The sequence below is a fragment of the Furipterus horrens genome, unplaced genomic scaffold, assembly GCF_987537825.1.
Source record: "Furipterus horrens unplaced genomic scaffold, mFurHor1.1.pri manual_scaffold_3, whole genome shotgun sequence".
Lineage (NCBI taxonomy): Eukaryota > Metazoa > Chordata > Mammalia > Chiroptera > Furipteridae > Furipterus > Furipterus horrens.
This window is the reverse complement of record NW_028327173.1, coordinates 17,017,444-17,044,400: the sequence shown is the minus strand read 5'-3', so window position 1 is coordinate 17,044,400 and position 26,957 is coordinate 17,017,444. Positions and strand designations below refer to the sequence as shown.

At 46.7% G+C, this 26,957-nt stretch overlaps 2 protein-coding genes and 1 long non-coding RNA gene across 4 annotated transcripts; 1 reads left to right on the top strand and 2 right to left on the bottom strand.

The window, feature by feature from the left end:
* Positions 1-876: 876 nt before the first annotated feature.
* NUDC (nuclear distribution C, dynein complex regulator) lies at positions 877-13,050 on the bottom strand. 2 transcript variants are annotated; one of them, XM_090268874.1, is made up of 9 exons: positions 12,950-13,050; positions 9,955-10,032; positions 4,095-4,298; positions 3,942-4,007; positions 3,023-3,139; positions 2,755-2,949; positions 1,790-1,873; positions 1,577-1,695; positions 877-1,156 (listed from the first exon to the last, which is right to left on the bottom strand). In XM_090268874.1, exons 1-9 carry the CDS (start codon positions 13,028-13,030, stop codon positions 1,105-1,107), a joined length of 996 nt encoding a protein of 331 aa, XP_090125000.1. In that variant the 5' UTR covers positions 13,031-13,050; the 3' UTR covers positions 877-1,104. The 2 variants fall into 2 exon arrangements, with proteins under 2 accessions (XP_090125000.1, XP_090125001.1); XM_090268875.1 differs by lacking the exon at positions 9,955-10,032.
* Positions 13,051-13,437: 387 nt separating this feature from the next.
* Positions 13,438-21,407, bottom strand: LOC150014424 (uncharacterized). Its single transcript, XR_016509652.1, has 4 exons — positions 21,220-21,407; positions 20,442-20,518; positions 15,972-16,045; positions 13,438-13,590 (listed from the first exon to the last, which is right to left on the bottom strand). It is a non-coding gene; the product is annotated as an uncharacterized LOC150014424 (long non-coding RNA).
* A 531-nt stretch (positions 21,408-21,938) lies between these two features.
* Positions 21,939-24,146, top strand: NR0B2 (nuclear receptor subfamily 0 group B member 2). The gene is made up of 2 exons (XM_090271504.1): positions 21,939-22,591; positions 23,504-24,146. Exons 1-2 carry the CDS (start codon positions 22,051-22,053, stop codon positions 23,800-23,802), a joined length of 840 nt encoding a protein of 279 aa, XP_090127630.1. The 5' UTR covers positions 21,939-22,050; the 3' UTR covers positions 23,803-24,146.
* Positions 24,147-26,957: the final 2,811 nt, after the last annotated feature.

Here is a 26,957-nt window from a genome sequence, read left to right as displayed (position 1 = left end):
AATCAGTACTGGCATTCCCAGAAAAGTGTTTAGCAAGTTTGGAAAACAGACAAAGCTAGGTACTGCACTGCCTCTTGAGGTTTCTAACAAGCTATTCTGAAATGCTTCAAGACACTGTTCCAGAAATTCAGGGGTCACCCTAATCCACAGAGCAGAACTCTGGGCAAGCCAACCTAGACCTTCCTGCTGTAACCATAACCTCTGTGGCCCCCTGCACTCAAGTGACCTCCACTCTCTGGCCAAAGGGAAGCGGGGGACTGAATCTGGGCAGAGGCAAGCACCTCTCTAGCCCGGGCACTGCCTGGGCAGCTGACTCTTAGACGCCCTGAAACCTGCAGAGGCCCAGGTCAAAGACACAAATAGGGCCCCGCCGGACTTTTTACCCTGTCCCCCAGGCCAGGTGTCTGTACCACACCTAGAGCAGACCTGAGCCCAGGGATGTCCCCTCGGCCTTTGCTGTTCTCGGCCCCTGTGAAACAACAGTGTAGTTTCAGGAACACTTGACCCAGGGCTGGAGGACAGACCCACCGCAGTGGGAAGTTGTCTTAAGAGATGAAAATGAAATCAAGTGCAGCTGGTCTTAAACTCTGCAGACGCATGGGCCCCTCTGAAAATCAGACATATGTTCTGGTCCCTATAGCCAGAAAAACTCACCTTTGCTCAGAATCACACTGCAAGTCTGGCTTTACATCTTCTCTTTAAGCCATAAGAAACTGAACACCAGAGAGGAGCAAGAACTTGCCCTACATCACATGGCAGAATCAGCTAGACACCAAGCCCTCAGTTCCTTGTAGCAACCATAAGAGACCTATTCCCCACCACCACCACCACCACCACCACCAAGTAAAGGCTAGAGGGAAGAGAGGAAAGTGGAACTGGAATTGGGTAAATTGTTTTAATGTGTAACAGAACAGTAGGCCAACTGGGGAGGACGAGACCCTCCTCCAGGGCCTCAGTCCTTCTTCCATGATGCCGTGGGACCTGTGTGCCTGGGCCAGTCCCATGCCTGCCTCAGCTCTGAGGCTCCCCAAGTCCCAGGGAAGGGTGGGAAAGAAAGGTGGATGGCTGTACGCTCAGCCCCAAGAGTTCAGGGAGGCAAATGGGCTAGTTGAATTTGGCCTTGGAAAAATCCATCTCCGGATGCTGATCCATGAACCTGGGAAGGGAAAATAGGAAGAAAATGAAAGTTAGTTCCTTTCTCCCAACTTCCTGTGTGAGATCTAATCTCTTTAGAACCCTGAGCAACGTGGAGCCAGGTCAGTCATGGGGTGGACCCCAGGGTCTTTTAAGGCCCAACTGAGCCTGTGAGGCTGGAAGGTGAGGTGCCAACATTGGCATTGTTCTGCAGATGGCAATGACTGTCTATTATCTCCCTTCCTATCCTCACGTGGCCTTGTCCTCAAGATTACATCAGTAAGTGATTAGGGTAGGCAAGCTGTAAAGCCATGAACTTGGCTGGCTCATTCTTGAAGGGGCAGGGCTTCTGTGTCTTACTCAAGGACCCACTTGCTGCTGTCACCCAAATCCAAGGCCCCAATATCCACCACCCACAAGCCTCCATCTCTGAATTGCTCACTTTTTCAGAATTTCCTGTTTCTTCTGTTCGTCTGAGGTAGGCAGCCCCATGGACTTCTGTCTCTGGTCATACATCATCTTTTCCACCATGCTGCGCGTCTCACTGTCCAGGTCTGACAGCTGGGGGCAGGCAGCAACAGGAAGAGGTGAAGCTCTGGGGCCACCTAGGCCCTAATCTCCCAGCTGAAGCTCCCCACAACCAGCCAGGGCTCACCTTGGAGTTCTCAGGGTTGATCTTCTTGGTATTGATCTCAGGGTCACCGGACACCAAGCGGCTCCACCACTCCATCTTGTTTATCTGTGAGGAAGGCGAGGAGAACCACTGAGCGCTGGGAGGCAGCTCACTCTGTGTCCCAGAAACCGCCCACCAACCCTCCCAGAAACCAAACTCTTCCATCCACATCCTTCACCCAAGACCCAAGCAGGCCTATGCTGGGACCTGACGTATAGAGGAGCAAGACCTCTGCCCTCTGCAGTGGCTGGGGAGACTGACCCTAATAGTTACAAATCAGCCTAAGGGAAAGAATAAGTATGGAGGGACATACCACTCAGGGTGAAGGGAAAGAAGAGCGACACCTGGCTGGATTAAGCACTATAACCAGATTAAAAAGCAGAGGACATCCCAGAGGGAAAGCAAGTGCAAGAGCAGGGAGGGGTGACTGAGGGGCAGCCATGGCCAGTCAGGAAGGCTGGACGGGCCTCACGTCCTATGGACAGCTCTCCTTAGACCCATGGCACTTTAGAGAGGCCACCTTTATTTACTGGTGTCTGTGTCCCATATCTTTTTGAGAGACAGTGAAAATGTACGCTTCCTGAGGGCAGTTTTCTATGTTTTGTTCATTGTTCTCTCTCCAGCAATATGCAACAGTCCCTGGCACATAGTAGGTGTTTAAGTATTTATTAAATTGAATGAATACATGAACCTAATGGGAAGGTGAGGATGTGGTAACAAAGACTGGTTTGATCCTGACTCCACTCTTTCCCAGATGTTAAGAGTCTGGGCAAATGTGAGCTACCCTTTTCCTGACTCTAAAATGGGTGAGACCTAGTTTAAGTCTCATGGGATTAATAAGAGATGTCCACCAGGTCCCCAGCATGGTCTGAGTGAATGAGCAGAAACCCTTTCCTCTTTCTTCATCAAGAGTTAAGACGCAGGCCGGGAGGCTGGGCCTCTCGCACCTTCTCTAGATGCACCGTCACCACCTTGCCGTCCTCAATGAGCCAGGAGCTCTCCTCCACCTTCACCTCGTTGTAGAGCTCGCCATCAATGATTGCGGGCTGCCCCTTGAGCCCCACCCGGAGGTGCTTCCGCTGGATGTCCACCACCACATCCTTCCCCTTCAGCCGGAAGTTCACACGGAAGGGCACTGCCAGCTGCATGAGATAGAGGAGGTCAGAAAGGACCCCGGGCTGGCTCCCTCTCCTCTACCCTGGCTCTGCCACTCACGTCCAGCTCCGACAAGGTCTGGGTCCAGCGATAATTGGACAGGTCTGCCCCGTTGCCAAGGTTGGGCTTCAGTTTTCCTTTGTCCTTCTCGTCCTCCTCCTCCTCCTCCTCAGCCTCCTGCTCACAGTCAGAGTGCTCAGCGGCTTACTTGACAGACACAGACTGAAACCCTCTGAACCAGGCCCAGGACTGGCACTGGGCATATGGTCACAAAATGCAACAGGCCTGGTCCCTGCCTACTCCATGGCTCACCAGGAACCAGAGGTAACACCTGGTTCTGAACTCTGAGAGGAGCTCAGACTATTATAACCATGTGATAAAGGACACAGCTGGGGGGCAGTGACAAATAGAGATGGACCCACAGGATCCAGCTGCGGGTGTGAAGCCAAGGGATTTGGGAAGAAAGCCCAGCACAAAAAAAAAGGGTCACAAAATGGCCATGAGCAGGGTTGTTCTACAATAAAACCAGGCTGCCAAATGATAAACATCCTTTTTCTATGTCTATAGGGTTAAGACCCCTAGTCTCCAGAAAGCCAAATTAATGCCCCAACCAGTGTTTGGGAATCGACTTGGTTAGTGGGAGGAGGCTCAAGGGGCTCCTTCCCCAGATGTATCACTGAGCCACCACAAAGGGCCAGGCTGGGCCCACAGACGCCAGCCCACCTGAATGGTACCTGCACAGGCACTGCCCTCTCTGGCTTTTTGGCTTTCTTGCCAAGGCTTAAGGCCAGTGGGTTCTGGGTGTTTTTAACACAGATCCTTTGGTCCAATGTCTCTGAGTGAGATCTTGAAGTATGGGGATGATCCCAAAGCTGAGGGAAGGAGGGAAGGGAAGGGCATCCTGGAGACAGGGCAAGGCTAGAGTCCCAGGAAGTTCCCAAGCCCCTGTCTACTCCCAAGCATCCCCAGTCCATCTCACCTGCTTCCCTGGTGAGTCTAGGCTGCCATTTTTGAGCTGGGCCTCATGATTATCTGCATCCTTTTTCTGTGGCAGAGGACAAAGCAGTTGGCAAGAGGGTCCTCTCTTCCAGTGCCAGTGAATTGGGGGCAAGTGAGGGAAGCCCACTCTTACCTGGTCAATCTCCAGCTGCAGCCTCTCTGCCTCCTCATCTGTCAGCTCCTTGATCTGGGGCCCGGAGCTCTCCGACTTGGCCTCCCTGGCCAGCCTAGCCGCCCGCTCTGCCTTCTCCCGCCGCTCAGTCTCCTGCCTCGCCCTCTTCTCCTGCCGGGCCTTCTGTGCCAGCTGGTTGTGGTGGTTAAAGGTCTGTGTGATGAGCTGCGGAAGGAAGTTTAGGCAGTGAGCCATCGAGACAGGACAGTCACCATCTGTTGGGTGCCTGCACAAGGCCGTGCACTCAGAACCTCAGTTTCCTCATCTACAAAATGGGGATAACACCACGTATCTGATAAGAGTTGTAATGAAAATTCCTGCAAATAGCTGGCTCAATAGACAGTGGCTACATTAAAAAAAAAAAGAAAAAACCTGTCTAGTGACTATTAAAGAGTTTGGACACTGAAGTTGGACAACCGGGTTCTAATCCAGGTCTTGTCACACACTACCTATTGTTTTTGCAAACTGCCTATCCTGTAAAAGCTTCAAGATCACTGGTGAGGATGAATCCCCACCTTGTAGGGTCGTTGTGCAGAGCAAATAAATGCTCTGATGCTCTCCAAGGCCTTCACTAGCGAGTGAAGCCATGAGAACTCCAGACTTCGCCCCTCTAAGCAGCTTTTCCTGCACTCAGGCCTGCACTCATCTACTTCATCTGTACTGTGGCCTTCGACAAGTGAACAAAACATTTTCTAAGCCCATTTCCTCACCTGTCATGAGGATCAAACATGACAAACACTCATACAGAGCCTGCCACAGTCCTTGCCACACCATAGCTCACCTGGCTGAGGTTAAGCTGTCAGCTTTAGGGACTGGGGAGAAATATCTTCTCTGCAATAAAAATACAATGGGAACAATGGCTCCACCTCAGTAGTAAGTAGCTCTCAAAGGACGGTTCCCACAACCTGCAGCATCAGCATCACCCAGAATTTGTTAGAAATGCTAAATCTTAGGCCCCACTCGAGGCCTATTGAATCAGAAATTCTGGGGTGGGGCCCAGCAATCTGTATTTTTAGCAAGCCCTCCTGGCTAATTCTCATGCACACTGGAGAATCACATCTACATTTGAGATCCTGGACTACTCCTTCTACCTGTGTGACCCGAGGGGTCATCTCTCTCTGTGCTTCTATTTTATTCTAAAAGCAGTCTTGCATAGCTGTTCTTTGCCTAGAATGTCCTCGTTTCTACTCTCAGGTCACCTGGCAAACCCCTACCCATCCTCCAGGACCAGCTCAAGTGTCTCTTGAGTTTCACTTCTTCATCTTCAGAAGGCCTACAAACATACCAAATTTAGGAAACCCAACCTATATTGACCCACCCACCCAGGGGCCTCACAGGGTGCCCACAATACAATCAGTGATCAATAAACATCTTTCTAGAATCTCTGAGCCCAAGATGGAGAGAGGAAGGGGTCTGCAAAAGCTGAGAGGCCCACAAGGTACTCAGGGTCACCAGTTACCCATGGGCTCCCAACCAAAGGTTCAACTAAATGCCCTGTGACTTCTCATTCATTTAATGCCAGTTCCTCCTGGCACCCCCATACCCTCAACCCCATACCATACTGTAGTAGTTCTGTATTCTATAAAGTTGAAAGGACATTGGAACCCCTCTCAAAACCAGCTGTGTTAACAAAATGGGGTGAGAGAGAAATGAACCATCTGAAGGCCATTCTGCTGTTAATAGAGTCAGTCATGAGACAATTACGCCAGCAGAGACTGTCCACCACAGGGCTTTGGTCCCAAGTCCCTAATCGGGGAGACCTTGAACTCAAGCCATTTGCTAACCAGTGGCCAAGGGTAGGCGGGAGCAGGGTCCTCCCCTCTCCAGCTCCAGTGAATCATGTTACATCTGTTCCTTCCCAGCTCCTGGAGGTTAGGTGAGGGCAGAGCTGAACCACAGGGCAGAGTCAAGGCCAATCACAGCAGCTTCTGATCCCACCTCCCCAACTCCTCCCACCAGCTTTACCCAGGCCCAGCCCCAAGAAGAGACCCCTGGGGCTGTGCAGCCTACTCAGAGGGGCCAACCAGCAGGCTGTCAGTCGAGCTTCTGCCATTGGGCACGTCTTTGGGAACTACAGCCCAGCAAAGGAAGGAAGGGGTGAGGAAGGCTGAGCTAGTTCTAGAAGATAGGCCCCTGACTGCTCAGTAGGCATACCTAAACACAGGCTTTTCCTGACCTAAGCTGGGTGACAGGGATGTAAAGAGTGGTCCCCACCAGTCTAGCCAGGGAAGACAGAGATATTTAAACCTAATCCAAAGGCATGAGATCCTGAACGTGTATGCTGGGGGTGGGGGGACAGTGGGAAAGGAGGGGGATTCCCCAACACATCTGAGAAAGATGACACATTCCTGTTCTCGAACTTCTCATAAATGTAATCTCACATGTGCTCTTTTGTGTGTCTGTCTTCCTTTAAAAGGCTGAAGAATATTCCATTACATATACATACACACGACATTTTGTTTATCGATGCACTGTCAATGGACGCCTGGGTTGCTTCCACCTGGTGGCTACTGTAAATAGTCCTGCTATGAACACGGGTGCACAAAACTCTTCAACTTTCAATTCTTTTGCTGGATCATATAGTACTATTTTAATTCTGTGAGGAACTGCTGCACTGTTTTCCATAGTGGCTGCATCATTTTATATTCCCACCTACAGCAGACAGGGGTCCATTTCTCCACATCTTCACCAACATTTGTTACTTTCTCAGTTTTTTTGCTAGAAGTCATTCTAATGGGAGAGACGTGGTATCTTGTGGTCTTGATTTGCATTTCTCCAATAATTAGGGATGCTGAGCATCTTTTGTAAGTCTTTAAAGAGCTACAGCAATGTCCAAAGAGTAGATTTTTCCCACATTCTTGTATGTAATTTTTAAAAATTGTTGCTAGGAAGAGAAGGGCATCTCACTGTTTCTTTAACTTACATTTTCTTAACTACTTGTGAATTTGAGCATCTGTTCATATGCTCTTTAATTTGCTTTCTGTAATTGCCTTTTTGTTTATCCTTTTCTTGTCAATTTACGAGTTCCTCCATATAAAAGCAGCTATTAAATTTTATCTGCCCTCTGCATTGCATTTTCCCAAATCCACTGTTTTTTAGTTGACTTTTTATGTCAAGATCTCTTTTGCCATACAGAAGTTTTCAATGTCTGAAGAGGAACACAGCTACCTTTTCCTTCAAAGCTTCCAGGTTTTTACTTGCAAGGCCTCCCCACACAACACAGACATAGTTTCTTAGCTTTCCTTCCAAGACACTGTTTGAGCTGCAATTTATTATTATGTAAGAAAACAGATGGTACAATTTTGGTTTTTTACAAATATGTACTTGTAGCAGCATGACATTAAATTATCCTTTGCCTACTGAATTACTATATTAGGCAAATATTAAATCCTCATACATGCTAACTTTTTCTAGGTTCTCTTTTCTACTTCACTGGTCCCATTTCTCTTCCTATGTCCATACCATATTGACTTGATCATTATGGCTTTACTCAAACCCACAATCTCTTATCCATAACTCCTCATCCCCAAAGCTATAAAAGCTAAAAGTGTTCTTGTACTTTTTGTAAGTTTGTGGCATGAAGGTATTTACAGTCTTCACATCTCCCACCTGATATGAATATTGATATACATGCAGAAATCTTAACGTGCTTGATTACAAGATGCTGCTCCTGACCCCTGGATTGGGGTATTGTATGAGAAGTACAGTATATGCACTGGGTTGCAGGCCAGATCCGCAGTGGGGGGTGCATGAGAGGGAACCACACGTTGATGTTCCCCTCCCTCTTTTTCTCCCTCCCTTCCCCTCTCTCTAAAAATAAATAAATACAATCATAAAAAAGAAAAAAACCTGGCCAGGTGGCTCAATTGCGTTGGTGTCCTATACAGTAGTCCCTCTCTATATTGCGGTTCACTTATCACGGCCTCAGTGTATCATGGGGTTTTAAAAAAAATTTAATTATTTATCACAGATTTTTCACTATGTTGTGGGATTTTGTGGTACTGTATACGTATGTTGTTAAAAGTTACATAGGTTTAAGAGTGTAGAATATGTTTAAGAACATAGTAGTGTTTATAAAACTGTGGGAAAGGTTAATAAGGGACTGGGAAAGGTTAATAAGGGACTGGGAACGGTTGATAAATGTGTGGGGTTTATAAAGCCTTAAAATATACATAAATACTAAAATAAATGTAAGGTTCCTATTTCGCGAATTTTCACCTATCGCGGGGGGGGGGTGTCTAGAACATAAGTGAGGGAATACTGTACACCAAAAGGTTGCAGGCTTGATCCCAGGTCAGGGCACATATTTAAATTGTGGGTTCCATCCCCAGTCAGGGCACATATGGAAGGCAACAAATCAATGTTTGTCCCTCACTTAGGTGTTCTCTCTCTCTCTCTCTCTTCCTTCCTCTCTCTAAAATCAATAAATATATCCTTGGGTAAGAATTTTTTTTTTAAAGATTTTATTTACTTATTTTAGAGAGAGCAGAAGGGAGGGAGGAAGAGGGAGAGAAACATCAATGTGTGGTTGCCTCTTGTGTGCCCCCAACTGAGAACCTGGCCCGCAACCCAGGCATGAGTCCTGACTGGGAATTGAACCAGCAACCCTTTAGTTCACAGGCTGGCATTCAATCCACTGAGCCACACCAGCCAGGGCAGGATTTTTTTTTAATGTAATTACAGCTCTCTCTTGAGCACAACCGTGCCTTTGCCCCCACCTTCCCACAGTCTTGTTCTCTCCACCTTTCTTTTTCCTAAGCTCCAAGGGCCCTTCTTTTCCCTCTGTAACTTTTTCGAACCTCTGTGACTTTCTAAATAAACCTTCGCTTGTGAAAAAGAAAAAAAAAAGATGTAATGATAACCTAAGGAATCTGGAGCAAGTTCAAGATCTTAGAACCTGTACCACAAAATGCAATTACCATTTGGATCACAACCACTAGGAAGACTGGGATTGGTTGGTTGGCTTTGAGTTTTCTTGTATTTCTGTCTTCTAAGCTCATTTTTTTATTAAAAAAATTTCTCTTTTCAATTTTAGAGAGCAAAGAAGGGAGGAAAACAGATTATTATTCACTTATTTTATGCATTCACTGGTTGATTCTTTTTTTTTTTTTTTAAAGATTTATTTTCAGAGAGGGGAAAGGAGGGAGAAAGGGAGAGGAACATCAATTGGTTGCCTCTCACATACCCCCAGTTGGGGACCTGGCCTGCAACCCAGACACATGGGAATTGAACCAGTGACCTATCAATGCTCAATCCACTGAGCAACACCAGCCAGGGCTGGATGATTCTTTTATGTGCCCTGAGTGGGTATTGAACCTGCAACCCTGGCATATTGGGATGATCCTCTTACCAACTCAGCTACCCAGTCAGAACTAAGCTCAGTTTCTAACATTTGCCCACTCTCACTTCCCAGATAGGTAATTATATAAAATCCCGTTAACAGAAAAGGAACTACGAAGCATAGTATCAGGGACAGAAGGCAGTTTAACAAGACTCTGGTTCCAACCCTGGCTCTCCCACAACTCAACTCAAGACTCTGGATAAAGTACCAAACACCCCAGAGCCAATTTCCTCATTTATAAAATGGGGATAGTAACACCTAACCCTGTGGAACTGCTCAAGTGGTTCATGGGAAACAGGGCAGATGAAGCACCTGGCAGGGAGAGGGGATTCAATAAATGACGGCTTGCTCCCATTCGCCCACTCTTCACGCTTGGCATTTCACTTCTGCTGAAGGTTGTTATTACGCTGAAGAAAGGCTAGGTGTACTTTTCTTCTAAAGAAACAAAGCTACTAAAGGGACAGCAGCCCCAATACTCACCTTCTCTGCCATCCCCTCTTCTCCTCCAACGAAAAAGTCTGTTTTGCGTCTAAGAAAGCTGAAAAAAGTGTTCACAAGCTGAAAGACAGAAGAAGACTGAAGCTATAAAGATGCCCTATTGGGAGCTCTTCAACTGCACAAAAGTCAACTTCCCTAGTACAAGGGAATTTGGGGCTTGACTGGTTTATCCTTGAGCCTCTCAACTAAGGAGACATCCTCCCAAACAGGCCCGACTTTAGTCACTTCTGCCAGAAAGACTAATTTAACCTTATGTGTATCACCTGAAAGGCAGAGTCTCATTTCTCGTGTGTATGTGTAAGCATGTTTCACATTCCTTGTGGCCCTAGAAGCAGCCTAAGGATATGGAGGACTCCTCTTGCATCCAGGGCTTAAAAAGCCTGAGCCCCTGCCCTGGCCGGTACAGCTCAGTTGGTTGGAGCACTGACCCATAACCAAAGGTTGCGAGTTCGATTGCCGGTCAGGGCGCATGCCTAGATTGCAGGTTCCATCCCTGGTCCAGGTGTCTACATTACCCAGTCCGGGTGCGTATGGGAAACAAACTGATCAATGCTTCTCTCTCACACTGAATTTTCTCTTTCTCTTTTCCTCTCTCTCTAAAAGCAATGAAAAAATGTCCTCGAGTGAGGATAAGGTAAAAAAAGCTCTGGGCCCCGGAAGGAAACTTGGCTTTGGGTGGTAAACACACAATACAATATACAGATGTTGTATTATAGAACTGTATGCTTGAAACCAATATAATTTTATAAAACAATGTCACCCCAGTAATTTCAATAAAAATTTAAAAACAAAAAATAAAACAAGGAAAAACAAACACTAAAAACAAAATGGACAATAAACAAGAATCAGGCAAGTAAGCAAGGTAATTTCAGATGGTTTTAAATTTTAAGCAAGAAATAAACAGGTCTTGTTATAGACCTCAAGATGTGGTCCAGAGATCTGAGAACCCAGAGAGACATTAATTTGTCTTTTCATCTCATTCCCTCACAAGTGTATACACAGTGGAGTTTTCTGTTGTGATGTTACAACAGATTGAATGCAGAAGCAGGTATCAGAATCCAGCAGAATCTGTCTTGGAATAAGTCAAATATTAAAGAGATTTACTTCAAAAAAGTAAAATAATGTTTCTCACTAAATTTATTTTGTTTTGGAAATAGTTATTTTTCATAAAGAAAATGTTATTTACATTAGCATGCAATACTTTATTGTTGTGATTGCTGTTTTTCAATGAATTAATAAACAAACTTTAGAAAAAAAAAAAAAAGGCCTGGTCCTGGCGGGGTAGCTCAGTTGGTTAGAGCATCATCCTGATACGCCAAGGTTGCGAGCCGGGACCCCAGTCAGGGCACATACAAGACAATAAACACATAAGTAAGTGAAACAACAAATCCATGTTTTTCTCTAAAAATCAATAAATTTTTTACAATTTAAAAATAAAAATAAAAATCCCTGTCCCAGTGAGACAGAGACTCAGCAATGAACTGTGGGAAGCACGGGCCTAAGGAATCTGGTCCTCTCTAGTCAGTAACCTGTTTGATGATCTGGAACAAGTTCCCTTGGTCTCTTTACAGAATGAGTATTCTGGACTGATGTTAGTAAACTTTTCTACCTCTAACTTTCTGTGTTTCTCCTCCAAACAAACCAAGGCCAGAATCAATGCTAGTTAATCCATGTTGTTCACACACTATGTGTTATTGTGTGGTCACTTCATATGAATTATGCTTTTGAAAAACTTCTTCTTAACCCCATCAGGCCAAGGGCAGGTTTGTGCTCACGTCTGAATCCCCAGGACCCAGTCCAGTGAGTGTCTTAACACACATCCATCACTCAACAAATACTTGTTGAATGAACAAACCTGAGTACTGGTTAGTCCTCACTGTCCTTCACTTCAAGACACTACTCTCCTACAAAGATTCAGAAAATAGGGATTCACAGCTGTTTCAAAGACAAAGAAACTGAGGCTTGGAGACATGGAAAGGTTCCAAGCAGAGGTGGTGGAAATAACCTGTGAACCCAAATTGTTAGAAACAAGGACATAGTGACTCCCAAACCAGTAAAAAGTCATTAGTAACAAAGGGCAAATGTAATTAAAGGGTCTTAAGGGCAAATGTAATTAGAGGGTCTCTGAGAAGGGAGCTGACAGCACTGGCATATCTACAAACCACAGAAGGGGCATTTAGATAACCGTGTGAGGTTGTAACTCCGGAGTAACCAGTAATGGAGAAACGGGGAAGGAGAGGGGAGCCTCACTTTAGGGCGAGGAGGCTGGTCAATTTTGCTTTGCCATGGCAATTTCAGGGTGGGGAAGCCAAGACTATAAAACCAGCCATCTCTGTCTACTTGGTGCGCACATTCTCCTGGCTGTGAGGGTGCGCCCGGCTCTGCAGACTCTGAATAAAGGCCTCGTTTTACTGCTCAAGTCCTGTGTCCCAGTTTTTATTGTGAGCATTTCTCACACCCACGCCTCCAATTCCCCATTAAAGGCCTTAAAAAAAACCACGTGCTAACGTCATCCCATCCCTCAAACCCCACCCCCCACACACATTATTCTGCTCGCTCTAAATCAGGAGATGCCAATCTCAGTCTGGGATGGTTCATCCTAGGGGATGCTCTCCGCAGGCGGCCATCAGAGAAGAAGCGGGGCCTGAAGAATGTGTGAGATTAAGCGAGAAGGGTGATCCCACGGCTCTTGGGGTTTTTCAGGGGCAGGTTCACGGACGCCGGAGTTGCTAAGACAGAAACTATTGCGCCGCGCCGGGGCCCGAGACTGGTAGGAAGGGGGCAAGACGTGAGGCGGGGAGGCAAGACCGGTAGCTGGGGCGCGGTGATAATGTGGGGGGGATCCCTGAAGCCTGGAAGGCCCAAAGGCGGAACTCGGCCCTTTAAAGCAAATAAGAACAGAGGGAGCCTGACTAGGGCCTGCCGGGTGGGCGGGCTCCGCTAAACCTCGCCTGTCCGACGCCGCGCGGGCCGTTACCTCCTGCACGCCGCCCTCGTGCTGCTGCGCCATGGCCAGCAACATGCCGTCGAACCGCTCATCCTCCTGCTCTCCGCCCATCGTGCCAGCCGACAGCCACTCTCCGCTCCGCACTCGCGTCCCGCGTTCTTCCAGCTCCTTCGGGTCGATTGCGGGCCCACAACTCCACTCCTTCGCCTTCCGCAGCGGAACCGGAAATACGCACCTGTCTCGTCGCTCCGACCCGCCTTCTCGTCCTTTCTTCCCGCCTCTTTCTCTACTGGTGACCATTGAGCGTGCGGCAAACAGCCCGCGTCGTCGACCATTGGCCAACTTGCTGAGCCAATCATCGAGCGCGCCCAGGAAGCGGTGGGCGGGACTAGGGCCCCGGAGTTTGGAGTGAGTTGCTATGGTCACCAGACGCTTTGGAGCCTTCCAGAAATCCCACGGTTAAAATGGGGCTGGGCCTGGGGCTGAGGCTGGGGTTAGGGAGTGGAGGAGGAGGCGGGGGAGGCGGGGGTTGGAGGTTGAAAAGGAAGAAACTTTACCCAGCCGCCTTGAGAGTGATTTCCTAGCTTGTAGAACGGTGGATCTGAAGTTGTCCGTAGTCATCTCTTCCAGTTCTTCCATGAGGCAATGAAGACCCAAAAAGGAGAAGGGACCTGCCCAAAGGACCACCTACCTCTGTCATCATTACAAACTCCACCAGGTTTCGTGGGCACACGCAATGTTCAGTCGCCCTAGCCCTAGGCTTAAAGGAGCTCTGTGCTTGGTTTAATGCTCTTCTGGTGCAGTCCTGAAATTCTTAATAATTTTTTAACAAGGAACCTCGCGTTTTCATTTTGCACTAGAACCTGCAAATTATGTATAGTGTTGTATTCGACCTTCATTCCTGTTAACATGGGGGACAGGCCCTGACATCCAAGCACAACCTCTCACTTTGCAGTGAGTTTCATCATCTTGGTCTTTCAAGGACTCTACTTTTGTTATCCTTTTTTAAATTTCCTGTCTCAGAAATTTCTTCTGGATCATTCCCTTCAACTTACAAACATGCTTTAATGTCACCTTTTTACTACTATGTAACACACTTTCTTCTACCGCCCCAATTTTCAGTTCTAATTCACAGCAAAACTTGAAACGGTTGCTATACACGTATTTGTTTCTCCACTTCCTTACTTTCTATCGCTCCTCAGTTTAATTAGGCTTTTCTTAAAAGCCTCTGACCAAGGTTACAATGACCTCCATCAGCATTGCCAAGCCAATGGACCACTGTTATATTTCTTAGCTTCTCAGCTGCATTTGACACAGCTTACCCTTTCTTCCTTATGAAAACACTTTTGTCTTTAGGCTTCTGTTATGGACAGAATTGTGTTCTCCCCCAATTTATATGTTGAAGCCCCAATGTGACTGTTTTGGAGATAGGGCCCTTTAAGAGGCAATTAAGGTTAAATGAATTCATAAGATTGGGGCCCTCCTCCAATAGAACTAGTGTCCTTAAATGAAGAGAAAGAGACTGCAGAGGAAAGGCTACATGAGGCAGCTGTCGTCGGCAGGTGGCCTCAGGAGACAGCAAACACCTTAATCTTGGACTTCTAGCCTCAAGAACTGTGAGAAAATCAATTTCTATTGTTTAAGTCACACAGTCTTTGGTATTTTGTTATGGCAGCCCTAGGAAACTAATAGAGCTCTGTGTCACCACGCTTACTTGGTTTCCTTCTTACTCACTCTCTTCCTCAGTGCCCTGTCCTACCCAGACATGTAAAAATGTTGGAGACTCTGTCCTTTGTTCTCTCCTCTTTTCCTCTCTACGCTTTCTCCACATGTAACCTCATGATATTTCAGGCCTAGACCTCTCCTGAGCTCCGGATTCATCTATCTACCCCCTGGACAACTCCACATGGATAATTAACAGATATCTCAAAAGTCACATGGCTTTGAGAAGATGAAAAAGTTCTGGTGATGAAAGGTGGTGATGGTTGCCCAACAATGTACATGTACTTAATGCTACTGAACTGTGCACATAAAATGGTTAAAATGGTAAATTTAATGGTGTGTATATTTTGCTGCAATAAAAATATAACTGAGACCATTTGAAATTTGAATTCTGACTAGATATTTGTTTTTATTCAAGAATTATTATTTTTTAGCCCTGGCTGGTGACTCAGTGGATTGAGGGCCAGCCTGTGAACCAAAGGGTCACCGGTTCAATTCCCAGTCAGGGCACATGCCTGGGTTTTGGGCCTGGTCCCCCGTTGGGAGTGTGCAAGAGGCAGCCACACATTGATGCTTCTGTCCTTCTCTTTCTCCCTCCCTTCCCCTCTCCCTAACAATAAATAAGTAAAATATTTTTTTAATGGGATCATACAGTAAAAAAGAACTATTATTTTTTTAAAAACTAACATCACCAACATCTTACACACACACACACACACAAATTATCATAATTCCTCCCAAAGTCTTTCCTATTGAGTTCAATGGCCCTTTCAAGCACACATTTGCTAAAGCCCAAGCCTCCACTCATCCACCCATTTGCACAGCCAAAAATCTAATCTCATATAATTCATTAGTCCTGTCAGGTCTCCCTCTAAAATATATTTTGATTTTGTCCCCTCTCACCTTGCTGTCTAATTCAGATCATCTTTTGATTGGATAACTACTACTACAGCTTTCTAACTGGTCTTACCTCCTTTCTTATCCCTTTATAGTCCATCCTCCCTCCAGCAGCCAGAGCAATCTTTTTAAAGGATAAGCCAGATATTGTTACCCCTTACTTAAAATTAGCCCTTCATAGATTGCCATTGTATTCAAGATAAGTTCCAAACGACTAACCATGGCTTCCAAGGAATAATACCATTAGGGTCTTGCAAACCTACCCTCCAGTCTCATCTTGTCCCGCACTCCCCTTCGCTCAGCAGGCTCCCTCCTCACTGGCTGCTTTCACTTCCTCAAGTGTGCTGTCCTAGTTCCTAGACCTTTGCCAGTCAACTCATTTTTGTCCATCAAGTCTCAACCAAAATGATACTTCTTTGAAGCCTTTACTGACCCTGATATCCAGATTAAGCCTCCATCTCCATGATTTTTGTTTTCAAAGTGCCTTGTGCTCTTCCTCTGCAGTTACTGCAATAGAAATACACAATGAAGAAATTTTGGTTCTACATCTATCTACTCTTACTGAAATATAAACTTCATGGAAGAGATCACCTGTCTGATTCATCTGAGCATTCAGTTTATAGCCTCAAATGTTGTAGAACGCAATAAATATTTGGGGATTAGAGAAATGGTCTTTGCCTGATACAATTTATTAATAAGTATTGCTAAAATGTACTGCCTTCTTATTAAGGCCCAGTAGTGTACCAAACGGTTTATAAACATTATTTGACTTAACCTTTACAGTGCTCCTATGATAGAAATGCTATTATTATCCCCATTTGGAGGATGAGAAAACAGGGACAGAGAGGTGAAGTTCACATGCCCAAGGTCATCCAGCTGAAAGGGATTACATTTTTTTTTGCACTGTGAGTAACTGTTTTCTGAGCCCTGTGTGTGACCCAGGGGACCCTGGGACCCAGCCTCCAGATCAGCTTTATTATGACCCCTGCAGAGGGGTCTCTCTCACTCCTTTCTTTGGGTCTCCTCTAGGAAGTGAGGGTAAAAGCAGCAAAAACAATAATGACAATTGTCCTCTTTATGGAACACTAGCTGTGTGCTAGAGCTTTGTGTCCTCACAAACGCCTCATGTGAGCCTTACAAACACTTAGGAAAGGCAGGCACTATGAGAGGCAGACCTTCTGTGCCGCTAGTGAAGCTCAAACTCAGGGCCTTGCACTCTCATGGGCCCATTCAAGACACTGGGGGAGGCCCCAGCAATGCCCTAGGGTCATGTGTATCTTTTATTTTTAATTTTAAAGATAAAATTGTAAGACTACAGTTGATTTAAAATTACTGTTCCTTCCCATTCTAATTCCACTTCCCAATATGAATGATTCCCAAGACACCCAGCAGTATGTGGGTGGTGGAGGAGAAAAGACTATATGTGGAACAAGAAGCAAAGCTGTGCAAAATCCTATCCATTATCACTAACTTGTCATTTCATATTGAGATCAACTAAAAAAAAAAAAAAATCTTTCCTATAAGGAATATGCAGCGCATGCAATTACAAATGCTCCCTGCTACTTTTTTTTGGTAGGAATTGCACAACGTAGAATTTATCAAAATTCCTGCTACAAACCTATAAGCAGCACTACAAGTGTGAAGTGGCATATTATGTATGCTGACTATCAGGAATGAAGTTGTTTTTTTTTTACCAACCAAGCAAGAGAAAAGACAGAATCATCTCCCTATTCTCACTGTAGAATTTTCTTTTTTTAAATGTTTTGTTTATTTTCAGAGTGAAGGGAAGGGAGGGAGAAAGAGATGGAGAGAAACACTGATAAGAAGGAGAAACATCAGTTGGCTGCCTATCAAACGTCCCCAGTGAGGGACCTGGCCTGCAACCCAGGCATGTGCCTTGACTGGGAATCAAACCAGGACCTTTTGGTTCACAGGCCAGCACTCAATCCACTGAGCCACACCAGCCAGGGCAATTTTTAAAAATCATTGACAACTTTATGTCCTCCTCTTCCTTTCTCTTCCTGAAAAGTCTTAGTCCTAAAACAATTAGGGTGGGCAGAAGGTAGAGGTATGTGCCAGAGGGGGAGGAAGCCACAGTGGCCCAGAGCAGAAGTCAGAGCCCCAGCAAGGTGAGGAGGGCAACCACGAGGAGTGGTGACCTGGCATGGGGTGACAGAGGCTCAGCAGGGTGAAGAAGGGAAGGAGTGGGAAGGAGCAGCCTGACACAAGGTATCAGAGCCCATGTGGGGTGAGGAAGGTATCTCATGGGATGGGGTGGGGCAGAAATGGGAGACTGGTTACAAACAGGGGCTTGATCCAACAAGTTAATAAGTTAAAATAATGGAAGTCAGATTTATTGGTGTCAGAGGAGAGAGGTGTAAATATAGAAAGGGTGAAAACTGGAATAAACTCCATGATGGTGGATTAGCATTGCAGATAATAGTTTGAACTCATGTTTTCTATTATCTATAAATAGGTATAGAACTAAATATAAATGTGTGTGTTTGTGTGCTTGTGTACCTACATTACTTAGCTCTGGGAGGGCTTGGGAGCAGTGATACCCTAATAGCAATGAGCAGATCTTGGTTTTTAAATATCATTCTCCACTAAAAGATTGAATCAGAGCTTTTTGGAATATTGGTTGGTTACAGGAGCCGGAAAAATGACATCTTTTTATACCAGAAAATAAAAAGTGTTCAGAGAATGATGGAGGATGTCAAAAGGATATAGACTCCAGCTTGAATGGGACTCCCATTGGCCATATCTGTGACAATCTAAGCATCAAAATAAATAATGATAATAACAGATTATAAGCCACTGTATGAAATGGGAGACCATGAGTTCATATGTTCAAAGTATGAGGAGGAATAGCTACATTATTTCAAAATGCCTCCTCACAAAAGACTGATTCTTTACAAAAAGGAAAGAGTAACTATAATGGAGAAGTCTGGCAGATATCCCTTAATCAGTGACCAAAGTGAGTCATGGGACAAATGGAAGTTTTTGTTCTTTGAAAGCATATATCAAGAAGAACACAGCATCACTTCTGTGATATTCCTACTAATGATACATAACTTGGCCCTGGCCAGGTAGTTCAGTTGGTTAGAGTGTCATCCAGATATGCCAAGGTAACGGGTTCAATCCCCCCTCAGAATACATACAAGAATCCATCAATGACCTGACTGGCGTGACTCAGTTGGCTGGGCGTCCTCCACAAGACAAGAGGTTGCCAGTTTGATTCCTGGTCAGGGCATGTGCCTGAGTTGCAGGTTTGGTCCTAGTCCTAATCAATGCTTCTACCCCTTTCTTTCTCCCTCCCTTCCCCTCTCTCTCAAAAAATAAAATGGCCCTGGCTGGTGTGGCTCAGTGGATTGAGCACCGGCCTGGGAACCAAAGAGTCACCAGTTCGATTCCCAGTCAGGGCACATACCTGTGTTGTGGGCCAGGTCCCCAGCTGTGGTAGCATGAGAGGCAACCACACATTGATATTTCTTGCCTTCTCTTTCTCCCTCCCTTCCCCCTCTCTAAAAATAAATGAAATCTTAAAAATATAAAAATAAAATGGATAAATAAAATCTTAAAAAAAAAAAAAAGAGCCCTGGCTGCTGTGGCTCAGTGGATTGAGCACCAGCCTGTGAACCAAAAGTCACCGGTTCAATTCCCAGTCAGGGCACATGCCTGGGTTGCAGGCCAGGTGCCCGGTTGGGGGCATATGAGAGGCAACCTGCAACCAATGTATATCTCGCACATTGCTGTTTCTCTCCCTCTCTTTCCCTCTCTTTCCCTCTCTCTAAAAGTAAATAAGTAAAATTTAAAAATTTTTTAATCTTAAAAAAAGAAAACAAGTAAAATCTTAACAAAAAGAATCAATCAATGAATGTATAAATAAGTGACACAATAAACTGATGTTTCTCCCTCTCTCTAAAATTAATAAGTAAAAAACTTTTTAATAAAAATAAAGATACATTACTCAAATCTAATCATAAAGAAGCCTCAAACAAACCCAAATTGAGAGCTTTGCTGCCAAATAACTACAACTCTTCCAAAGTGTCAAGGTCCTGAAAGGCAAGAAAAGACTGACAGAAAGTTTCCCAACCAACAGAGAACAGGAGACATGACAAAGAAATGCAATATGAGATTCTAGCCTGAGCGCTTACAGGAGCGTTTGATGAAACTGAAATGGGGTCTGAGATTAGGTGTTTATTTATTGATTTTGATGATTATATTGTGGTTACAAGGAGAATGTCTTTGTAGGAATTACATACTAAAGTATTTGAGAGTGCTGAGGCATTAGGTTAGCAATTTACTCTCAAATGGTTCAAGGGAGAAAAAAAAAGCTCCCTGTACTTGCAACCTTTCTGTGTTTGTGATGGTTTCAAAAGACATAGCATTGACATGTGAAGAGGTGAGCAAAAAAGTGTACAGCTAAAACACGCAGGCAAATATTGTCAGGTAACTGATCAGTAAAAGTATTTTGTTATTCTCCTGAGTTTCTGATGTTTGTGTTTTCAGTCAGCTTATTTTAGTTTGTAATTGGTAGTGACTTGTTTTCATGCTTTAAATATCCACTTTTATACTTGCTTTTCTATAATTAAAGAGAGCCCTCCACCCTGGCCAGATAGCTCTGTTGGTTAGAGCATCGTCCTGATATGCCAAGGTTGCGAGTTCGATCCCGGTCAGGGCACATACCAATGCATGTGTAAATAAGTAGAACAACAAAATCGCTCTTTTCTCTCTCTCTCTTCCTCTCTTTCTCTAAAATAAATAAATTAAAAAAAATTTTTTAAAGAGGGCCCTCCTAATTGTATAAGTTCAGGGCTCCATAAGACCAATATCCACTATTGCCCGTTTCTTGCCACTCTTTTATGAAGAAACTGAAGCACAGAAATCTAAAGTGACTCACCCAAGGTTGCTCAGCTAAGCAATGCAGCAGGATTTAGACCCAAGCAGTCTGACCCCAGAGTCTCCTTTGAGGGGATGCTGTGAAGATTGAGTGAGGAAAAAAAGGACATGAAAGGAACTTTATAAATGTGAGGATTAAAATTATTAACAATTAAATGAAAGAGGTGTGCCTGTTTGTCTGCTGAGGCTTAGTTTCTTAGGCAGAGGCAATGGGGGAGCAAAGTCCTAACATATACCAGAAACGGCTTGGAATTTGATATCCAGGACCTCACTTTGTCCTCGCAGCAGCCCTGCAGGCAGGCACTGCTGTTCCAGATGAAGCTCCTGAGGCCCACAGAGGTTTGGTGATCAGTCCGAGGTCACAACTGGGAGGCAGGAGCCAATGCCAAGGATGGTGACAGCTGCCCAGGCTGGGCTTGGCAAGGTCCACAGGCATGATACAGTGGAGGACCTTCCCGCCACTCTCACGCCCCGTGCCCCACCATCTGAGACGGTTGCCGGGGACAGAGTTGCCATGTGGCTAGAGGCAGAGCAACATTTCTGCGTAGATATAAGTGGGCAACATCTGCAAACAAGGTAGTACCGAGGCGAGGGCCCAGGTAACCACCAACTCTGGGAAACTCAGGCAACCACAGTTTCAGCTGCACAATTGGGCCCACGGGTGCAGAAGAACAAGCAAAGACTTTGAAATCAGACCTATATGGGCTCTCTCTCTTCTTAGTGGCATGACCTTGGGCAATTCACTTCACCTCTCTGAGTCTAAAAAGTAAAAATCTTACCTCACAGGGAGGCTCTGAATATTAGAGTGGAAAGGTCCCGGCACATAGTAGGTATGCAATAAACAGCAGCCATATTTCATTATCATTCTGCAAAGGCTTCCCAACATATACAAACTTTCAGGAGCTCTAGGAATCCAGATTGGGAAAAGAGAGTTCTTAAGGATCTGATTTCTGCAGGGGCCCCAGAACTGGAGTCAGAGGAAGGAGCCTCCTAAACTGCACAGTGGGCAAAGTCCTCCCAGCCGCCCCCCCTGCCCAGGGCTCTGGCTCCCTTCCCTGCAGCCTGTTTCTTACTAACAACAGGAGCTGAACCCCAAGGTTAGGCAAACAAGCCAGTGATAAGGCACTTCCAGGTTGGGCCTTGTGTTCAAGGCTTGTCCAGCTCTGGGGCTGACTTCCCAGGTTAGTGAGTCCCGCAGGCACCAATAGGGACAGCTCCCACGGCTACCTGCTGATTGTGCACCTGAGGCCTTGGTGCCCTGGTACAGCTTGGGTTAATGACCCTGTTTATCCACTTGAGTCATCTGATAAGGGGCAGCCGGGCCAGCGGACAGGTGGCCCCATGCCCTGTACCATCCACTTCATTGACTGAAGTGATATCAGGGCCACGTGGAACTCCCAAGTCCCCCTCCCCCAGCACTTCCCCACCAGTCCTGCCAGGGTCAGTGTATTTCTTTCTTTTTTTTTTTTTTTCTTTTTCAATGAACATGACTTCTGGAGTCAAGGTTGTCGGGCCATTCCCCTCTCCTCTGCGTTGGGAATATAAATAGCACCCACAGCACAGAGCAGAGGGCGGGAGAGCTTGGAGGAAGGAGGAGCAGATCCTCAACCATGAGCTCCAGCCAGCCAGGGACCTGTCCATGCCAGTGCGCAGCAGGACGCCCAGCCATTCTGTATGCACTTCTGAGCCCCAGCCTCAGGGCCAGGCCGTCTGTGCCCCCTGCCCCTAGGCACTGCCTCTGCAGGCAGCACCGGCCTGTCAGGCTGTGTGCCCCGCATCGCACCTGCCGGGAGGCCTTGGACGTTCTGGCCAAGACAGTGGTCTTCCTCAGGAACCTGCCGTCCTTCTGCCAGCTGCTCCCCCAGGATCAGCGACAGCTGCTGCGGGGCTGCTGGGGCCCCCTCTTCCTGATCGGGTTGGCCCAAGACACAGTGACCTTCGAGGTGGCAGAGGCCCCAGTTTCCAGCATACTCAAGAAGATCCTGCTGGAGGAGCCTAGCAGCAGTGCAGGCAGCGGCCAGCAGCCAGATCGGCCCCAGCCCTCGCTTGCTGCAGTACAGTGGCTTCAGTGCTGCCTGGAGTCCTTCTGGAGCCTGGAGCTGGGACCCAAAGAGTATGCCTACCTGAAAGGGACCATCCTCTTCAACCCTGGTGAGCTCCCAGACACTCCAGGATGAGGGCCAAGGCTGGAGGGGGGCAGGACCTGGCCAGGAAAGGCACCTACTAAGGGTTTGACGTTTGTTATCTCTTTGGGTCCTTCTTATACCAGTCATCTCATGAAAGAGGCTCAGAGAGGCTAAGTGACTTACTGAAGATGGGAGCAGAGCAGGAATAGAAACTTGGGTCTTTTCACACCGAAGACTGGCCTTTGCCACTCTGCTCCAAAAAGCTTGCCCTGTCTCTCAGGGAAGGTGGGAGTGGGAGAGGGGAGGCAGACACAGCTGTGCCTCAGACACAGGGAAAATTACGTGCATTTAGAAAGATCATGTAGAGAAGAAGAATGAAAATGAGGGGGTGTGGGGAGGAGAGTGAGGAACCTTTGTAAAGTTCAGTCAGGAAAGCAACGGATTGAGGTAGTGTCCTTTGTAATAGGTAGAGCTTCTAGATGAGAATTCCTGGCCAAGAGGGCCTCAAGAAATTGTAGTAATTAATTATAATAATAGTAGGGAAATACTCATATTACACTTACCATATGTTATGCCTAATTCTATGATTTTACATATACCAGTTCATTCAAACATCATAACAAGCCTAGGAAATAGGTACTGCTGTTATACCCATTTTACAGACAAGGAAACTAAGGCACAGAGATGACATAACTTGCCCAAGGTCACACAGCTAATAAGTGACAGCCTAGGATTCAAACTCAAGCAGCCTGGCTCTTCACCATTACTCTATATTGCCTTTTCATAAATGGATGGATGAATAAAGTGAAAAAAAGTACATGGAGGAGGTAGCAATGGGGCCTCAAAGACTGAGCAGTAGCCTCAGGTCTGGGGCCAGTCTTTCCCAGTGGTGGCTGGGAGTGGGGAGCTAACCAGCCTCTTCACCCTCTTCCCACAGACATGCCAGGCCTCTATGCCTCCTCCCACGTCTGGCACCTGCAACAGGAGGCTCATCAAGCACTGTGTGAGGTCCTAGGACCTTGGTGCCCTGCAGGCCAAGGCCGTTTGGCCCGTGTCCTCCTCACGGCCTCCACCCTCAAGTCCATTCCTCCCAGCCTGCTTGGGGACCTCTTCTTTCGCCCTATCATTGGAGATGTTGACATCACTGGCCTCCTTGAGGACATGCTTTTGCTGAGTCGACCTGCTCCTGTCGAAGCAGAGATCAGCTGTAGTTTGGGCAGAAGTTGGAAGCACTGATTTAGCCAAGCTGTGCCCAGGGGTGACCCAGTGCTCCCAGAGGGGGTAAGCCTGTGCGGACAGCACTCGGCTCCCCAGAAGCAAGTTGGCCCTGGCCCAGCGAGATGGACTGTATGGATCCTCACTCAGCCACACCCCATCTTGGTCTTCCTTGGTTTGGACACGGTGCTCCAGCTATCTGGCTGGCCCTTGGTAGTCCCCAGATTTTCTGGTCCAAGACTCCTGTCCTCTTCTGGGATGGGGATGGAAGCTTAGACTCCTCATTGGACCAGACATCATACTGACTTTGTACAGAACTGACTTAAGTTATTAGTTTTTGTAATAAAATGTTTTACACCCTTGGAGCCTGACACTGTAGTTTGTGCATGTAGAAGAGACCATCTCACCTCAGCCTCCAGCCTCCAGCCCCCACCAGAGGGAGTCCAAGAGGAAGGAACCATAAGGGATGTGGGAATCAGGCCTCAGAGAAATGGAATATTAATTTTCAGAATGGGTAATGATTTCATTTCTGGGAATGAAATTTATTTTGCATGGGTCTGAATCCAGTTCAGAAACCCATCACCTCCTTGCCTTTATCTTTGGGGGAAGGGGGCTTCTCTTTGTTCCCAAACCCCTTCAGCTTCTGCCTCCTACAGGCTCCCTCTCACCTCAGCGAGAGTCAGATCACAGTCAGTGAGGAAAATGAAGCAGTACATTCCCAATATGAAACAGGCAAGGTCACTGGAATTTCTGCAGTTTGGTATCATTCACTTACCACATGCCTGCAGTCAAGAGAAGAGGATGGTCCATTATTCTCCCAATGGGAGGGAGCAAGGACACCCATGGCTGGCCTAGCAGCTGCTCAAAGGCCAAGGCAAGCAGAGTTCAGCTGCCATATTAGCTGTTAAATTCTGAAACACTTCCATGACAGTTAGCTCACAGCCACTGCCCCGAGCCTCCTGAATTCTCTCTCACTGCCCCTGTATCCCGGTCCTTCTCCCGGAATTCATTCCCATTGTCCAGCAACTAGAGCGGCAATGGTTGGCATAGCCATGGTTTCCAGGACTGCTCCATTCAGGGCACAGCTTGTATCCATTTTGATTGGTCAATCTCTGTTCCTCACTGTTTGTTAAATATTTTGAATAGCACCCAGGTCAGGGTGACTGACCTGCAGGTGGACAGAAGGGAATGATAACAACACACATGCCCATAGGACCCCCTTTCAGGCCTCCTCCTTTCTCCAGCAATAAGACCTGCCTTGACCAGTCCCCACCCCCTTCACCACCACAGTCTGAATTCTTCTCACAGTGGCCAAGTTAATTATTGCTCAATGAAAGGTCACTCACTCAGGGACAACAGTCTAGGAGTCAAGTCGTCATTCAGGCCTCACCCTAAGATGCCCCCAAGGATAAGGGCCACCACTGAATTGGCCTGGTACTCATATGGGCACTCAGTGGCAACAGCAAGGCACTTTGTCCCTTACCTTATCACCCACTCACCACTCAGAAACCCAGAATGAGACAGAAATACACAGTTCATGCTCCACAACAAAGACACACACCACTCAGACCTATGGCTCTCTCACACACCCCCGTACACTAAGGTGTAAAACTCAGACACACCTATCGAGACCCATAAACAGACCCTCCACCCAACCCTACACAGCATGGGAATACAGATACACTTACTCAGTGACATGTAACAGACCCAAACATATCACACCGCAGAGACATGCACCCAGGCCAGATGATCACACACCCTTGCACCCAAGGGTGGGACATACAACATGGAGACACCCTCACACCAGGACATGTTCTCCATCTTCTGTGTGTCACAGTAGAAGGAAAAGCGGCCCCCAAAGTGGGCAGGCCTGCATCTGCACATCTACAAGGTCTATCCAGAGCCTATAAATCCAGGGCAAACTGCATTTAGTGCAACTCACCAATCACCCCTTTTCCCCATGATGACCCCAACATCCACTCTCTTATCAACAAGACCACGCCCTTCTTAACAATTACTCCTTGTCAGGACCTAATCAAATCCCCAAATAGAAATATCTTTTTTTTCCATTGCTTTTAGAGAGAGCGGAAAGGAGAGAGGAAGGGAGAGAGGGAAATATTGATGTGAGAGAGAAGCATTAATTGGCTGCCTCCTGCACGTGCCGGGACCAGGAATGGAACCTACAACCCCTTGGTCACAGAATGATGCTCCAAGCAGCTTAGCCACACGAGCCAGAGTAGAAATATTCTCTAGAGCCCAGAATAAGTCCTGCATCTCCCCCAACCTCTTATCCTCAAGCAGACACCCAAGACCCAGACCTCAGGCCCACAGGCACCTCTCTTCCCTGCCCTGCCCTTCCTGGCACTTTGGCACGCACGGCCCTGGCTCACCTTGCAGACATGGGAGGCAGTTCTTCCTGAGCCCATGCCTTATCTCCCCATAGGAGCCAAATCCAGCAGATTTAGAGATTTCAGGTCATTCTTTTATGTCCCTTCACTGACTAACTGATCCCATGAGTTTACTGTTGCACCTCTCTGGCCCTTGGGCTGAGTTTTCCTGCCTCTTACCCTCCCCTCCTCCACCCCTGAACAGCCACGAACGAAAAGGCACTCCTCTCCACTACCCACCCCAGCCTTTTCCCCTCAACTTACGTTTCCATCATCCAAAGAGCTTCCCTTAATAACCCTACCTTGTCCCTTTCCAAATTTCTTCCCTACCTGCCATGTGGTTTGGGAGCTACATTTCTGTCTGTTTCTTGGTTGTCTCTTGAGTCATTTCTTATGCCCCACCCAAGCCATCCGTGAGAAACACAAAGACAAATATAGCAGAACTAAAGAGAGAATTGTAGTACAGTGTAATAAGGTAACTAGAGTAATGCGCTCTCCATGAGACTGTAGGCTTTTTCCAAAGGTGGGGGACTCTCTCTATTCTCAATGTCTTAGGAGTGGGACCTGTGTCTCATCAGCCAGGGAAGGTAGAGAAGGAAACAGGCTCAGACAGAGTTTGAAATTTACTCAAGGTCTGTGTAGGTCACTGTGCTGTGACTTGAATGCAGGCCTGTGGGACTCTGGAGACCAGGCTTTTGCCACCAGCACAGGCTAGAAGTGAGCCATGGCCAGGGTCAGGCTGTCTGGAGCCAGCTGAGCCACTCTTTGCTGACCAGAATCTAACTTTCA

Coding starts and splice junctions, on each gene's coding strand:
- NR0B2 (XM_090271504.1), top strand. CDS start 22,051: ATGAGCTCCAGCCAGCCAGGGACCTGTCCATGCCAGTGCGCAGCAGGA. Junction 22,592..23,503: donor GACCATCCTCTTCAACCCTG/GTGAGCTCCCAG, acceptor CTCTTCCCACAG/ACATGCCAGGCCTCTATGCC.
- NUDC (XM_090268874.1), bottom strand. CDS start 13,030: ATGGGCGGAGAGCAGGAGGATGAGCGGTTCGACGGCATGTTGCTGGCC. Junction 3,140..3,941: donor TAGACTCACCAGGGAAGCAG/GTGAGATGGACT, acceptor GACTGTGAGCAG/GAGGCTGAGGAGGAGGAGGA. Junction 1,696..1,789: donor TCAACCCTGAGAACTCCAAG/GTGAGCCCTGGC, acceptor GCCTGCCCCCAG/CTGTCAGACCTGGACAGTGA.